Raw genomic sequence first — 17626 nt, 5'->3', positions numbered from 1 at the left:
GTGTACGCGTTAGGTCTGTGGATCTCGTAGAACCAGAGTTATAGCCAATGAAAAATAGATTCATATTCACCAAATTTCAAATAGAATATTTCGACGTGAAATATCCAAAAAATTAAGCACTTTTTGGGGAAAACCCATCATAACCGTTTTAAAGTGTTTTAAAAAAAGCTTTATTCCTGTTTTTACAAAAAGTTTCTAGCACTAAATTTAAGCAAGTTACGCTCAAAACAAAGTTGGTCCCTTTTGTTTTTGCCAAAAAAAAATCGAGAAGACCACCCCCTAATTAGCAACTTAAATGAAATTAATCGTTGCCGCTCCACAAATTATTTTACCTATGTTGTGTTTATACCATCTGTAAGTTTTATCGATTCAAAGTGCTTATTTTTGAAAAAATTTGGTTTCAAAGTAAAATTTTTAAAAATTTAAATTTTGAAAAATATGCTTTTTTTCAAAATAACTTAAAAATTGTTAGAGATACCAAAAATCTCGAAAAACAAAAAAAGTCAGATTTGCTTTTCTGAATATCATGTATTTTTTTGTTTTTCTGTTAGACAAAAATTGATTAAGATTTGGTGTTTCTAAATTTGCATAGATTCGTGATCAGTGACTCGTTCAACCCATTTTAACTACAGCCCTTTCAATAATAAGGACTTTCAACCGATGAAACTTACAGATCATATAAACAATATATACACGAGTCAAGAAACTTGTGAAGTCGTACCGATTAAGTTCATTTAAGATACTAATTAGGGGGTGATTTTCTCGATTTTTTTACCAAAACCAAAAGGGACTAACATTATGTTGAGCGTAACTTGTTTAATTTTGATGCTAGAAATTTTTTTATAAAACAAAAATGAAGCTTTTTTTAAAGACTTTAACACTTTAAATAAGTTGTAATGAGTTTTCCCCGAAATGTGCTTCATTTTTGGTTATTTCACGTTAAATTATTCTATTTGGAATTTGACGAATATGAACCTATTTTTCATAAGCTATAACTCTGCTTCTACTAGGTGTAGAGACATGATATATACACCATTTTTTAAAATTTTTTACAATCTATATTTTTGTGTTACGAATGTTTTTTCGACAAAATTCTTACTATTTGAGTTATTTGCGAAAAACCGTCTAAAAGCGTGGTTATTTTTGTTGAAAAAATTAACATATTCACTGCCAAATAACTCGAAAAGTATTGACTTAGTGAAAAATCTCTATAGAACAAAAGTTACTTAAAATTAGCCAGTTTATCCATTTCCTGACTTTCTTTGGACGAATATTTTTTCACCCTCAAAAGGGGGGTGAAAAGCACCCCCAGGGCAAAAGCACATATCGGCACAATATCACTTTTTTTCTTTGACTTGTTAGCTATGTGTATGCCAAATTTCATGTCAATCCAAGCGGTTCATTAAAATTTAGAGGTTTTGCAATATTTTACCGTTAAAGAACGGACACGGTATACCATGAATCATGAGATACATTCATGTCCTATCTAAGTGTGCACGAAGGCATATTTTCACTTAAGTGTTCACATTATTTTTTCAAATCCTGAAAAAACTAATAAATATTTTTGAAAAATATTAACGCAGATTGCAAGATCACATTTTTACTGAGGGCCGAAAGTCCCTTAGAATAAAAAAAGATTCATTTAAAAGAGATATTTGAAATTAAAAATTACATTTATTTTTCTCTTTTTTTTTTTCACCCCTGTGACTAATTAAAATAAACATTATGGTAGTTTTCATGGACTTTCGACCCTCGGTAATAATGCAATATTTCATACTGCGTTTAAATTTTTCCAATAATATTTATTAGTTTTTTTAGGGTTCGAAAAAAATACATGCATTTAAAAGGCATTGGTCCGAAATTTTCCACCTAGGCTTTTAAGTGAAAATATGCCTTCGTACACACTGAGATATGACATGAATGTATCTCATGTTATACCGTATTATGTACTGTATTTATAATGTATATTATAGTCTCATTTTCTTCTTTCAAAAGGACAAAATAACGTTCGAACATAATAAGATATTTAGTTTTGTTTTCAAGAAGGTTAAACAAGAATAAAAAACCGCTAAAAGTCGTAAAAATGAGTGGCGCATACAATATTCCAGCTAAAAGATCTGATATGAAAATTACGTGGCGCGAAAATGTATTTTCATTTTGATGCAAAACAAAATTCTAGTTTTATTTTAAAATATTTTTCCATAATATTGGCTAAATTTGAAGTAGACGTGCCACAAAAGAGTAAATTTGATACAGTTTGAATTTTGAAACTCTTTTGTGGCGCGTTTACTTCAAATTTAGCGAATATTATGAAAAAATCTTTTAAAATAAAACTAGAATTTTGTTTTGCATCAAAATGAAAATACAGTTTCGCGCCACGTAATTTTCATATCAGATCTTTTAGCTGGAATATTGTATGCGCCACTCATTTTTACATAACATAGAAAAAATTCAGATCGGTGTAACTTTTCCACATACATACATACATATCCACAAACATTTTCCCCTTTTTAAATAAAAATTGAGTTCTAATTCTGAGCTCGGTAACTTTTGTACGGTATAACCGATTTTCAAAATTAAACATGCGTTGGAAAGGTAATCTGTGCTATCAAAAGCCGCAAAGGTCGAACTTAAGTTTTTGAAATTTTTGGGAGTTTTGGGGACGAGAACGAAAAACAGACCCTAAATGGGAAGGGCCGTAAAATCCACAGCCTTGGACCAAAATGAAGAAGTAATATATGGATGGACGAGTCTTTTCCTAAACTTTAAGATGTGATTTGGCTCAATTTTCAATTCTGTCAGGTTTAGAAAATCAAAAATTTCGTGTATATAGTGCCGCATGTAGGGGTGTTGTGCGTCACTGGCGAGAACTGCCGTTCTCTGGTAATTTTCAAAATTAGATGTGCGTTGGAAAGGTAATGTACTATCAGAAGCCGCAAAGGTCGAACTTATATTTTTGAAATTTTTGGTAGTTTTGAGAACGACAAAGAAAAACAGACCCTCAAAAGGAATAGACGTAAAATCCACACCCTATGACCAAAATGAAATGTTCACATATAGATGGGCGAGTCTTTTCCTAAACTTTAATTTTTTAATTAAGTCAGATTTAGAAAATCGAAAATTTCGTGTAAATATAGTGTCGCATGTAGAGGGGTTGTGCGCCACTAGCGAGAATTGCCGTTTTCTGGGGTCGCCTTGGTCGCATTCTCTCCCAAATGATCTAGTACTTACGACACCAGTGATAAAACAATCCGAGTTCATATCCCAGCCATCCTAATAATTATGTAATTATGGCCGGCAAATGAACTCGGATTGCCCAATCAAACTTAGCATCGTAACCACTACAAGTACATAAACCATGATTGATTAATAACATTGATTTTTTCGATATAAACTAAGTTTCGATAACCAATAACTCGAAAACTATTAATTTTATCAAAAAAATATAAAACATTTTTTGCTTAAAATTAATGTTTTTACCAACATTTGCGGTCAAAATATAATAAAAAATTTCCATCCTCGAGATGGGGTGGCAACCACCCCATGGTAAAAGCGTCTTTCGGAATCATATAGATTTTGATCCTTGGACTATCCACTATTTATTGTCAAATTTTCAAGCAAATCGATCCATTCTGTAAAAATTGCGAAGAGAAAAGTTTCAGTTCCTGGACTAATTATACTTTTGGAGCTCTATAACTTTTGAACGGCTGAACTGATGTTGATCACTAAACATGAGTTTAAAACGTATTGCCAAGTAGTATCTTATGCAACCAAGATCAAGTATGGTAACTGAACGTATTACAGGAATTATTGAGCTTGAAAGGTTTTTCGCATAAGAAATAGATTTGATCATATTTATGAAGCCTATAACTAAAAAATTCGAATTTTCCCAGATATGAGATATACACCATTAGACGCGACCTGAGTCCTCCTACAAATGCTCAGTTATTGGCGCAATTCGTAGGTTGAAATTTTGAGTAATTGTCGAAAAACCAAAATTTTCAAAGTTTAATTTTTCAGTTTTTCGGCTATGGTGAGCAGTATGTATGTCTCAGGTTGATCGCTTAAGCACCATTTGAAAGCTTAACTCAACCCTATTGATTTGGTGTATTTGCGGTTTTCCTGCCTCTCCTTGAACCTAAGATATATACGCCCAAAAAATATGCTATTTTGTATCTACCTAGTCCTCTAGCGGGCTTACGGGTAATCAGAAGTCAAAAATTAGACCGGTTATGAATCGGCCCACACACCCTCTTGAAACACAGAAAAAAAAATTCAGATCGGTGTAACTTTTCCACACACATACATACATACATACATACATCCACAGAGAACGGCAGTTCTCACCAGTGGCGCACAACACCCCTACATGCGACACTATATATACACGAAATTTTCGATTTTCTAAACCTGACTGAATTGAAAATTGGGCCAAAACCCATCTTAAAGTTTAGGAAAAGAGTCGTCCATTCATATGTCAACCATCAATTTTGGTCCAAGGGTGTGGATTTTACGGCCCTTCCCATTTAAAGCCTGTTTTTCGTTCTCGTCCCCAAAACTCCCAAAAATTTCAAAAATTTAAGCCCGACCTTTGCGGCTTCTGATAGCACAGATAATTACCTTTCCAACGCATGTTAAATTTTGAAAATCGGTTTTACCATTCAAAAGTTATCGAGCTCAGAAATATGACTCAATTTTTATTTAAAAAATTGAAAATGTTTGTGGATATGTATGTATGTATGTATGTATGTATGTGTGTGTAAGAGTTACACCGATCTGAATGATTTTTTCTGTGTTTCAATAAGGTGTGAGGGCCGATTCAGAACCGGTCTAATTTTTGACTTCTGACTACCCTTAAGCCAGCTAGAGGGCTAGGTAGATACAAAATAGCATATTTTTTGGGCGTATATATCTTAGGTTCAAGGAAAGACAGGAAAACCGCAAATACACCAAATCAATAGGGTTGAGTTAAGCTTTTAAATGGCGCATAAGCGATCAAGCTGAGGTATATACACTGCTCACCATAGCCAAAAAACTGAAAAATTAAACTTTGAAAATTTTGGTTTTTCGACAATTACTCAAAATTTCAACCTACGAATTGCGCCAATAACTGAGCGTTTGTAGAAGGACTTAGGACGCGTCTAACGGTGTATACTTCATATCTGGGAAAATTCTAATTTTTAAGTTATAGGCTTCATAAGTATGATCAAATCTATTTCTTATGGGGAAAACGGGTTTTCAAGCTCAATAATTCCTGTAATACGTTCAGTTATCACACTCGATCTTGGATGCATCAGATACTACTTGTCAATACGTTTCAAACTCATGTTTGGTGATCAACATCGGGTAAGCCGTTCAGAAGTTATAGAGCTCCAAATGTATAATTAGTCCAGGAACTGTAATTTTTCACTTCGCAATTTTTACAGAATGGATAGATTTGTTTGAAAATTTGACAATAAGTAGTGGATAGTCCAAGGATCAAAATCTATATGATGCAGAAATACGCTTTTACCATGGGGTGGTTGCCACCTCATCTCGAGGGTGGAAATTTTTTATTATATTTTGACCGCAAATGCTGGTAAAAACATTAATTATAAGCAAAAAAATGTTCATTATACATTTTTTTCATAAAATTAATAGTTTTCGATTTAGTGGTTATCGAAGCTATTAGTTTTATATCGAACAAATTACCAGAGACCGGCAGTTTTCGCCAGTGGCTCAGAAATACACCCCCCTACACGCGACACTATTATATGCACGAAATTTTCAATTTTCTAAATCTGACTGAATTGAAAATTGTGCCAACTCCCATCTTAAAGTTCAGAAAAAGACTCACCGATTTATATGTCAACCATCGATTTTGGTCCAAGGGTGTAGATTTTACGACCCTTCCTATTTAGGGTCTGTTTTTCGTTCTCGTCCCCAAAATTCCCAAAAATTTTAAAAATTAAGTCTAACCTTTGCGGCTTCTAAATGTGACTCAATTTTTATTTAAAAAAGAGAAAATGTTTGTGGATATGTATGTATGTATGTTTAAAAGTTAAACCGATTTGATATTTTTTCTCTGTGTTTGAAGAGGAGGTCAGGGTCGATTTAGAACCGGTGTAGTTTGTGACTTTTGACCACCCATAAGCCAGCTATAGGACTTGGTAGGTACAAAACAGCATATTTTTTTGGGGTATATATCTTCGGTTCAAGAAGAGACAGGAAAACCGCAAATACACCAAATCCATAGCGTTGAGTTAAGCTTTCAAATAGTGTCTAAGCTGTCAGGATCAGAATACACACGGCTCAGTATCGCCGAAAAACTGAAAAACTAAACTTTGAAAATTTTGGTTTTTCGACAATTACTCAACATTTCAACCTACTAATTGCGCCAATAACTTAGCGTTTGTAGAAGGACTAAGACGAATCTAACGGTGTATACCTTATATCCGGGAAAGTTCGAATTTTTAGGTTATAGGCTTCATAAGTATGATAAAATCTATTTCCTGTGGGAAAAACGGTTTCTTAAGATCAATAATTCCTGTAATAGCTTCAGTTATCATACTTGACCTTAGATCCATCAGATACTACTGATCGATACGTTTCAAACTCATGTTTACTGATCAAAATCGGTTAAGCCGTTTAGAAGTTATGAAGCTATAAAAGTATAATCCAATTAACGATTATTCCCGAAATGGTTTATGTAGTTGTAGTGGTTACGACGCTAAATTTGATCTGGCAACGGGCAATCCGATTTCATTTACCGGCCATCTCAATATTTTTGTTTCAATCTATTTCGAATAGAAAAAAATCTAGTGTACATTCGATGGATACTAGATTATCTGGGATATAATGCAACAAAGGTGACCATTTATAAAGCTTGACGTGTAATAGGTAGTGTGACCAACTCCAATTCAGTCGAACTCGGGACAAAGCTGAAAAAAATACTTAAAATCCGGGACTTTTCAATGAAAATCGGGCCATGTTTTTCAAATATAGAACTTTAATATCATCATTTTATTGATAATTTAACATTTTTATGTTGACAATGATATTTTTGTTGGGATTAAGCAACAATTGATTGTAATTATAACTACATTTTTCTTAGTTTTTGACGTTTCGACTCCCAATCCGGAAATCGTTCTTAAAAAAGGAAATTTTTTATGTGGTACTAGTATTACAAAGAGCACTGAACGCTAGAATGCTGGAAAAAAGACCGGTTGGAAAGCCAAGAAAGGGCTGGGAAGACACAGTAAACAGCGACGCACAAGCACTTTTAGGAGTCCGTGTATGGAGAAGAGCAGCCACATACAAACAAGGGTGGAGGCAAAAAATAAAGGAGGCCAAGGCTCAATTTGGGCTGTAGCGTCGTAGAAGAAAAAAAATTAGTACATATTACATTGCAGACATTGTCGACTTTTTTGCGTCCCACCAATTCAATTTAATGTGAATTCTTAAAAGAATAACGTACCTATTCAAAATTTCAAAATAAAATTTTACCAAAACTTTGAAAATTCGGATGGCCCGGAAGCCTTGTTCGGGACACCGGGACACGACTTCGTAATTTGGGCCATGTCCCGGATTTTTCGGGCTAGTTGGTCACATTAGTAATAAGGGAAAATTGTATTCAACTTCATACATTTAATTTATAAATAACTTTGAAAAACTCCTGATACAAGAATAAAAAACCGCTAAACGCCGTAAAAATGAGTGGCGCATAAAATATTCCAGCTACAAAAGATCTGATATGAATATTACGTGGCGCGAAAATGGATTTTCATTTGATGCAAAACAAAATTCTAGTTTTATTTTAAAAGATTTTTCCATAATATTTGCTAAATTTGAAGTAAACGCGCCACAAAAGAGTTTTAAAATGCAAACTGTATCAAAGTTACTCTTTTGTGGCGCGTTTACTTTAAATTTAGCAAATATTATGGAAAAATCTTTTAAAATAAAACTAGAATTTTGTTTTGCATCAAATGAAAATCCATTTTCGCGCCACGTAATATTCATATCAGATCTTTTGTAGCTGGAATATTTTATGCGCCACTCATTTTTACGGCGTTTAGCGGTTTTTTATTCTTGTACATACATACATACAAACAAACATTTTCCCTTTTTTAAATAAAAATTGAGTCATATTTCTGAGCTCGATAACTTTTAAATGGTATAACCGATTTTCAAAATTAAACATGCGTTGGAAAGGTAATGAATGATCTGTGCTATCAGAAGCCGTAAAGATCGAGCTTAAGTTTTTGAAATTTTTGGGAGTTTTGGGGACGAGAACGATAAACAGACTCTAAATGGGAAGGGCCGTAAAATCCAAACCCTTGGACCAAAATGGAGATGTAACATATGAATGGACGAATCTTTTCCTACACTTTAAGATGGGATTTGGCTCAATTTTCAATTCAGTCAGGTTTAGAAAATCGAAAATTTCGTGTATATATAGTGCCGCATGTAGGGGTGTTGTGCGTCACTGGCGAGAACTGCCGTTCTCTGTGGATAAAACAAAAATGTCGTAATCTAAATTTGAATAGGTCTAGTCTGTCAACTGTATCTGACAGGGTATGAATAAATCATTACTTAAAAACTTTTTAATATTCAGTTGCAGTATTGTACGCCAGAATTTTAATTACATCAATGTAAATCAAACTGTATATTATTTAAGTTTACGTTTATGTTTTTCTAAAACTAAAACTAGGAAATATGCTTTGGTTGACAACTTACATTATGATAAGACTTCAACTTCTTGTATTCTTCTTTCAATTTGAAAATCTTTTGACAATGGGAAATAATGAAAAGTCATTTCGCATGAAATTGATTGATAGAGACATTGATTCAATGTTGTTCTTTTTCAAATATTGTTGTTTGGTGTGCCGTGTATTCAGCACTCAGTTGTTCTTCCATATTACATGGAAGACTGTTGACCAAGTTTTACTGTTTTACAATATTCAGCATTAACAGTTTCGATCCTCTAACTAAAGGAATAGCAACTTGTCCAGTATAACCAAAATGTCAATACTGTCGGGTGCTGTAGCGTGAACTTTACATTTCAAGTACCCCCCAGAAAAAATGTAACATTGTGAGGTCCGGGGACCGAACTCTCCATTATATAGAACCTCGTCGTCTAATCCATCTACCAAGATATTCCTCATCTAGGAAACGTATGTAGAAATTTTGCGCCTAAGCTCTTAATTGCTCTTTTAATTGAAAATACTTAATGTAGTTAAATTTTTTATATTAATTAAATGATTTTGTCACTATTTACATTTTCACTCTATTTACAAGATGCGAATTATTGTTATTGTAGTCTATTCTATTCTTAGCTACAATAAAACAAAATATATTTTATATAACCACAATGTGCTAATTATTTGTACAAACTTTTCATCGATTCAAACATCACTTTATTTTTTTTTCAGAAAATGAGCAACTGTTCCGTTATAGTAAGAGACGTATTTAAGAGTTACGGGAATAAAGAAATATTGAAAAATTTTTGCATGACTGTGGAAAAAGGAGAAATGTAAGTATTTTTATAGAATAATTTAACGTGACGTTGCCAAAATAAAATTAATTTTTTTAAAATCTAAAATAGGAACGATATCGACAAGATTAAGGATCCTCATCTAGTCCTTAACTGCTACAGTAGTCCATGCTGTGTTTAATGTAAATAATCTCAAATTTCTATACTACAATCGCAATAAAGATGCACTATTTTAGAAATAAACAAACCAAGACACGTTAAATGTTACGAGGAGCATTCCCAAATCATAATTTACAATGTATCTATGTATACAGTTGAGTCCGGGAATCTTTACCTGTACGTCATCATTTAAATACGAAATAAGTCGATGATAAGTCAGAAATTGAAATTTACTAAACACAACAGCAAGTGACAGTAAGTGACAGGACGAACCTGAGGAGTATGGGGCGTATAGACATATTATTGGGACCACAGTAAAGTATGCTCTCTCTCACAAGTCCTGCATATCCCTAACCTCATCTACAATCTATTGTTTTGTACATTTGTTAGTAGAGTTTACCCACAGACTTCCGCGATCAACGTTATTATAAGGAACTGTAGGAGTTGATTCTGATATCCGATAGGAGCGTCATCCAATTCTGGTTCCAGTTTATTGATGTACAGCTCTGCTTGAGCCCGATCTAAATATCCGGAATGTTTCTGTGTAATACTTTCATGGCATCCTCTGGAGGTCTCTTTTTACCCTCTGGTTTTACCGATTCTCCGACTTTGGTTTTGTATGGGTTGTCTTTGGTCCACATCTGTTGAGCTCCAGATTACTCCAAAGTAAATATTTGTGTGTATGTAGGTATTTGTGGATATAAGTCCAAGTAATGAAGCTTAAAATAAGACAAAACCTCGCAATTTTTACAGAATGGATCGATTTGCTTGAAAATTTGAGAGTAAGTAGTGGATAGTCCAAGGATCAAAATCTATATGATGCCGAAAGGCGCTTTTACCAAGGGGGTGGTTGCCACCCCATCTCGGGGGTGGAAATTTTTATTATATTTTGACTGCAAAAGTTGGTAAAAACATTCATTTTAAGCAAAAAACGTTCTATACATTTTTTTGATAAAATTAATATTTTTCGATTTATTCTCTATCGAATGTTTTTCTGCTAATAAAGTTTTCGTTGTATCAAAACAACTTTAGTTAACAAAAAGGTACATTTTGAAAAAGTAAACACAATCGTGTTTTTAATTTTCTTTAAGACCAATAGTAATCGATCTATACTTTATTATGTGTTAGCTCTTTTTCGTCAAATGCTAAATATTATAGTTTCAAAGTCAAAAGACGGAAAAACTATGCATTTTGAGAGGATAACTTGTTTTAACTAATTTAAAGTATTTAAAAATATTTATCTCCAGAAATAAAAAAAGAGTATCTAGCTCAAAAATTAAGTGACTTATAATGAAAAGAATGTCAGTCCCTATTTTTTTCAGCGAAAAAGTGATCGGACGCCCGATCCCTTTTTCAACCCTCTAATCACCACCCTAATTAAAATTAGTCATTGACCTTATTTGGTCTTCTTTATTTATGTATTATTAATAGGTTCTAGAAGTTTAGAAGTTCTAGAAGGCTTAGAATGATTATTTAAAAAAAATGGAGTTAAAAGCGAATAACGAATTTTTGTAGTTTGGAAAAAATGGCCTTTTCTTCAGAATAGAAAGTATAACATCAGAGATGCGAAAAAATATTTAAACATGAAACTGTAGCCTATTTACTTCCCAAGAATCGGATTTGTAAAAAAATTTTCTACAGCAAAAATTGAGTGAGCTATTGACAATTAAAACTTGTAATAACATGCAAAAACCACCTTTACCAACCCATTCAAAGTCACTTCCTTTTGCGACTGAGGACTTTAAAAAGATTTAATATTAAGAGGCTTATAGATCTTGTAAAAACCTACAAAATTGTTATTTATCAAACTTTCAAAGATAAAAAATAAAAAAGTTACGGTTAAAAAATCAATATATTAAAAAAAAGGAGAATACAATTGGGAGCATAAGTTGACGGTGTTTTTAGTCATTGGCCTTATATATTCTTTTTTATTTATGCATTATTAATAGATTCTAGAAGTTTGACTGGCTTAGAATGAATAGTTTTTAAAAAACTGGAGTTAAAGCGAATAACGAATTTTTATAGTTAGGTAAAAAATGCCATTATCTTCAGAATAGAAAGATTAGCATCAGAGATACGAAAAATCGTTTCAGTACGAAATTGTAGGTTAATTAATTCCCAAGAAGTTGGTCTGAAAAAATTTTTTCTAGGGCAAAAATTGAGTGGATCGTAAATGAGTATATAAAAAAACATTGATTTTTTTTCGATATAATACTAACACTTTCGATAGCAAATAAATCAAAAACTATTAATTTTATCAAAAAAAAAGTATAGAACTTTTTTGCTTAGAATAATTAATGTTTTTCCAACTTTTGTGGTCAAAATATAATCAAAAATTTCCACCCCCGAGATGGGCTGGCAACCACCCCCATGCTAAAAGCGCCTTTCGGCATCATATAGATTTTGATCCTTGGACTATCCATTACTTATTCTCAAATTTTCAAGCAAATCCATCCATTCTGTAAAAATTGCGAGGTGAAAAGCTTCGGTTCCTGGACTATATGTATATTATTATGTGTGTATGTTTAGGTGTAATATACATACACAACCCTACAGTAATGTCATAAGGCTATGCTATGTTGACCTACGGGTGTTTATTTGGCTATACCTTATTCCTATTATGTCTATAATAAGACGTTTCCTACCGACTATTGTCGAGAACATCTCTATGCTACATTAAATTTATATACAGTGAGGACGTTTGAGTTGGAATAAATTTATTTTCTCGAGAATGGGTGACTCTGGAGATAAATCCAGAAATAGGTCGAGTTTTATTTTACAATTATAATTTTTTGGCATATACAGGGTGTTTGGTAAAGAATGGGCCATAGCTTAACCTCAAGTTCCTGAGGTTAAAATAGGCCGATTTAAGATAACTTACCTTCGTACAACCGAGATACAGGGTATCAAAGTTAAACTTTTTTTTTTATTTATTATTGAATATTTCCTGAAAGGTATGAGATAACAACATAAAATTTGGTATATGGGGATTTTTTGGGTCGAGAAAACTAAATTCCCGACCAAAAATTATGTATTGCCCAGAGGGCGCCACATACGCCTTTCAGCACTCATTTATTACGTTCAATTTTTTTTATCCCTCACTCTGTATAATTTTGACATTAAAATTTTTATTCTCCTATTAGTTTTACTTAAAAAAGGTATACTTCTTTTATCTCCATAAACTCAACCATTTTCGAGATAAACGCATTTTAAATCTGCGATACACATTATTTAGCATAATATCATTGTAGTTACACCCGGAAAATAACTTAAAACCATAATAATTGTGCCAGTTCTCAAATTTATGTCATTGCTTCGCAAATTCCATTTGAAGAAATTTGGGATACATTTTTGGATAATTTTATGGTTTTAAGTTATTTTTCGGGTGTAACTACAATGATATTATGCTAAAAATGATGGTGTATCGCAGATTTAAAATGCGTTTATCTCGAAAACGTTTGAGTTTAGGGAGATGAAAGAAGTATACCTTTTTTAAGTAAAACTAATAGGAGAATAAAAATTTTAATGTCATAATTATACAGAGTGAGGGATAAAAAAAATTGAACGTAATAAATGAGTGCTGAAAGGCGTATGTGGCGCCCTCTGGGCAATACATAATTTTTGGTCAGGAATTTAGTTTTCTCGACCCAAAAAACCCCCACATACCAAATTTCATGTTGTTATCTCATACCTGTCAGGAAATATTCAATAATAAATAAAAAAAAAAGTTTAACTTTGACACCCTGTATCTCGGTTATTATAAACTTTGTACTAAGGTAAGTTAGCTTAAATCGGCCTATTTTAACCTCAGGGACCTGAGGTTAAGCTATGGCTCATTCTTTACCAAACACCCTGTATATCATACTAATGACGTCATCCATCTGGGCGTGATGACGTAAGCGATGATATTTTTATATGAGGAGAGGAGTCGTGTGATAGCTCATTCGAAAGGTTATTCAATGCTCTATTCACTAGTATAAACATTAAAATAATTATTTATACAAGTTACCCAAAAAAAATTTAATTAAATTAATTGAGACCAAAAGAAGAATGTATATAATTTATTTCATTGGAAATACATTTTACTGTTGTCCGAAAACAAGAAAAAATGTTTAAATTAAATAAATTCAAATTAAATTAAATTCAATAAAATTCAATATTAAAGCTGCCACCCATCTGCCTCTTATACAGCCGATTTCATAATCATTCGAAAAAGAGGACTTTAGTAAAAGGAGGCTTTATGTTAAAGTGGCTGTTAACGATATTTGATTTCATAATTCGCTTTAAAGGATTCTTTTAGTAAAGTGTGTTTTAATGAAATTTTATACTGTTGGTTAAACTGAATTATGTTATATTTGAACTAAAATGGAAATAATGACATTTTCTGACATTTGAATGTCATACATTTTGCAAGTTTTCAGGATACTTCTTCTATAATTATTGTTTTTTACTACAAAAAGTTACTTATTATTACTTAATTATTTTAATAATTATTATTACTTATTATTACTACTATTTCTATATATTTATTATTATTCTGCTTTTCTTTTTAATCACCTATAATACTTACTTTTTAATTTTATTATTGTATAGGTATTACTATTATTTAATAATTATAATATACACCTACTATTACCAAATACTATTGCTATTACTTAATTACTCATCAATAAAAAATGAAATCTAAAAAAATGGACAGATAACGAGATAACAAAAAATTACTTCTACAACCTTTAGCAAAGAGGAGAAACTTCTTTTGTTACAAAAGATAGAAAGCTATAGAAATACAATAAATGTGAAGAATAAAGGAAAGGTCGGTACAATATTTTATTTGTTAAAAATCATTTAACTTATCCAAATAATTGAGTATCATGTACAGACAAGCTAATGTTCATTTGCATTGCATATTTTCAGAACAGAAGGAAAAAAAGGATAGAAAGGGAAGAGGCAGAATATCAAAAAATAAAGTTATTGGATTTAAAAATAAAACTACCTAATAGGCCTGGATCCCGCGCACCAAAAAAAGTTGATTAATAGCAAGCAGAAATTTTTTTAATAGCTTAACGGTGTCTAGTCGTACAAACTTTGATGTATGGGAACACTGGAAATTTTAATTGTGGAACAGTTTAAAAATTTCTAAATTTCTAAAAAAGTCAGATTAAGAAAACGTCCCATGTATTTTGTCGGACAGAACATCCAATTGATTTGTTACCCTTTCATTAAACTCTCATGCAAAAATCAGACTGCTATTACTAACCAACATAATTCCTTTCATTTGACATGTTCTTCGTGTTCCACTCATTAAAATGCCCAGTTGGTGATAAACACCAGCCTGATTTTTGCATGAGACTTTAATGAAATGGTAACAAATCAATTGGAAATTCTGTCTGACGAAATACGTGGAACGTTTTCGTAGTTTTACTTTCCAAATTTTTAACCTGTTCCACAATTAAAACTTCCCCCATTCCAATGCTCCCATACATCAAAGTTTGTCCGACTAGACACCGTTAGGCTATTAACAAATTTCAGCTTCCTATTAATTAACTTTTTTTTTGGTACGTGGGATCCAGGTCTATAAAAAAATGGGATAAACTGCAATAAATAAAAAGTTCAATACATTCATTTTGCTTTTATTAATAAATATATTTACAATCTACCAAAGTGTTCATTTATTAACACAGTTATATTGTTTTCTGAAATATTTTCATTCTGTTTTATCGGTTGTAATTATTCATCGTTTGCTTCATCTTCAGTTTTATTCACAGGAAAATTATCATCCATATCAATGGCAATATTATGAAGCACTCTAGTTGCAACAATCATAGTCATGTTTTCTAATTGTAGTCTCATTCCTAAGAGGAGTGATACATATTCCTTGTTCGTCACTGTCACCAACCATTATGTAATGGCCAAAGATACCACTTTCAAAATTCAGAGGCTTAGGGTCACACAAACATAACTACATTAAACTTCTTATTTAAGATTCACATGAGCGTATGTCCACCTGCTTTAGTTCTGATTTGCACATGCATACCTAGGTACATATAACGTTCAGTTACGGTAACCCTAATATTTCTGTAGACGAGAATAAAATAAAATGTAGCTACGTTTGTGTGATTCTTATCCCCTGAATTATGCTTCAGCCTACTATTATTAAAAATGTCTTATTTGATGGCCACAGTACAACAATATCTCTAATCTTAAATTTTGCATCACTGACTGAACATTAAATGCAAAAAATGATTTTCTGGACCTGAAAATTTCTGCATCCTGGACACCTGCAGAATCTATTTTAATTAAAGTATAACCCATTGCACTCATTATTCTAGGGAATACAGCAATCTTGTAAAAATCTTCAACAGCTTTCCATCTCTTGATAATTCTTGCAATTGTAAAGGATACTATTTTTATAATTCTACTTACTGAACCTCTGGACACTGCCGTAAAATCAGCTACATATTTAATTGCATACTCCCTGATGCATAAAATCCAACAGAATTTGTTGCATGGGAGTAGTGCATCCACCTCTAAAATAAATAAACATAATTGTTTTTACTTAATATCAACAAATTTTAGTCACCTAATAGTAGGCAAAGTTATTTGGTTTTCTATTTAAGAAGGCACACAAAACTGTTTGTTTTTAACCTAATCTTTGGTAAAAATCCAGATCATCATAAATTATTATTGTTCAGATTATTATTGTTCAAAACAGTTTGTTCTTAATCTATTCTGGTTAATTCTTGGTCTCCTGAATACAATAAATTTCTTGAACTAGACGTTTCAAAATTATACATAATTGTGCTTTTGAAGTACAATTAATTAATCCTATTAGTAATAATATAATTATTATTATTGACTGTTATGTTAACCTTAAAAGTTAAATACAAAAACAACTGTTTTCAACTCAATAAAATAGGTTATGTACACTTTAAAGGAGACTTTAGCAACTTAAAGGTCCGAAATCTGCACTTTAAAGTTAAAGACGGCTTTTGATAAAAAGGACCCTTTAACTTGATTATGAAATGAAAATCTCAAGTTAAAGGCAACTTTAAATTTAAAGCCTCCTTTAACTTCATTATGAAATCGGCCGTTAGCAGTTTGAACAATCAATTTAAATGAAAAACACAGTTTATTTTTCAAATTATTTCTGACAGCAGTAAAATGTATTTTGCATTAAATAAATTACATACATTCTTCTTTTTGTCTCAATTAATTTAATTGAAAAATTTTTTTTGGGCACCCTGTATAAATAATTATGTTAACGTTTATATTTTTGTGAATAGAGAATTGAATAGCATTTCGAATGAGCTATCACACGACCCCTATTCTCATTAAAAAAATCATCGATTACGTCATCACGCCCAGATGAGTGACACACTATTATGGTATATCTTCTTCTTAAAGTGCCCTATCAAGTCCCCTTAAAGTTGGCGATTAACATGGCAAAACTGTCTCTGTCTCGAGCTATTCTAAATAGTTGCTCAGCTTTCTTTATACCTGTTCACTCCCTGATATTCTTCAACCAAGAGACCTGTTTTCTACCAATTCCTCTGCGTCCTTCAATTTTACCCATCATAATAAGTTGAAGAATATTATATCAGTCTTCCCTTACTACGTGTCGAAAATAGGCCATCTCTCTACATTTAATATTATCAAGCAGCTCGCGACTAGCATTTGCTCTCTTAAGGACTGCCACATTTGTCATCATAGCCGTCCATGGTATTTTTATTGTTCGTCTGTGCAGCCACATTTCAAAGGCCTCCAAACGATTAATGGTGGATAATTTTATTGTCCATGCTTCGACACCTTATAAGAGGACTGACCAAATGTAACATTTAATCATACACTTTCGAAGTTGCAGTTGTGTACAGTTTTCCTTTTAGCCCACCTTGAAGAATTTGAAAGAAGAATAGAAGAAGAATTGTAATTTGTTGCCATAGCAATTTTAATGTTTAATGTAAGATACATTTTTGTTTCGTATATTGGTTCATAACT

The 17626-nt window shown here is 32.1% G+C and overlaps 2 protein-coding genes across 5 annotated transcripts in view; both read left to right on the top strand.

Annotated features, from left to right (window-relative positions):
• The window catches only part of LOC114349497 (ABC transporter G family member 20-like), a 636826-nt gene that overhangs the window by 257404 nt on the left and 361796 nt on the right, over positions 1-17626 (top strand). The gene's annotated exons all lie outside the window — the stretch shown is intronic.
• Positions 1-17626, top strand: part of LOC114349498 (ABC transporter G family member 23-like) — a 205925-nt gene that overhangs the window by 51609 nt on the left and 136690 nt on the right. For all 4 annotated transcript variants that reach the window (XM_050643866.1, XM_050643867.1, XM_050643865.1 and 1 more), the window contains one exon: positions 9411-9511. In XM_050643866.1, coding sequence (XP_050499823.1) covers positions 9414-9511 — 98 coding nt within the window. In that variant the 5' untranslated portion in view covers positions 9411-9413. Of the gene's footprint in view, positions 1-9410; positions 9512-17626 lie in introns of those variants that run through there.

This window comes from Diabrotica virgifera, chromosome 2, assembly GCF_917563875.1.
Source record: "Diabrotica virgifera virgifera chromosome 2, PGI_DIABVI_V3a".
NCBI classification, from domain to species: Eukaryota; Metazoa; Arthropoda; class Insecta; order Coleoptera; family Chrysomelidae; genus Diabrotica; species Diabrotica virgifera.
Note: the sequence above shows the minus strand (reverse complement) of the source record. Positions and strands in the feature narration are given on the sequence as shown.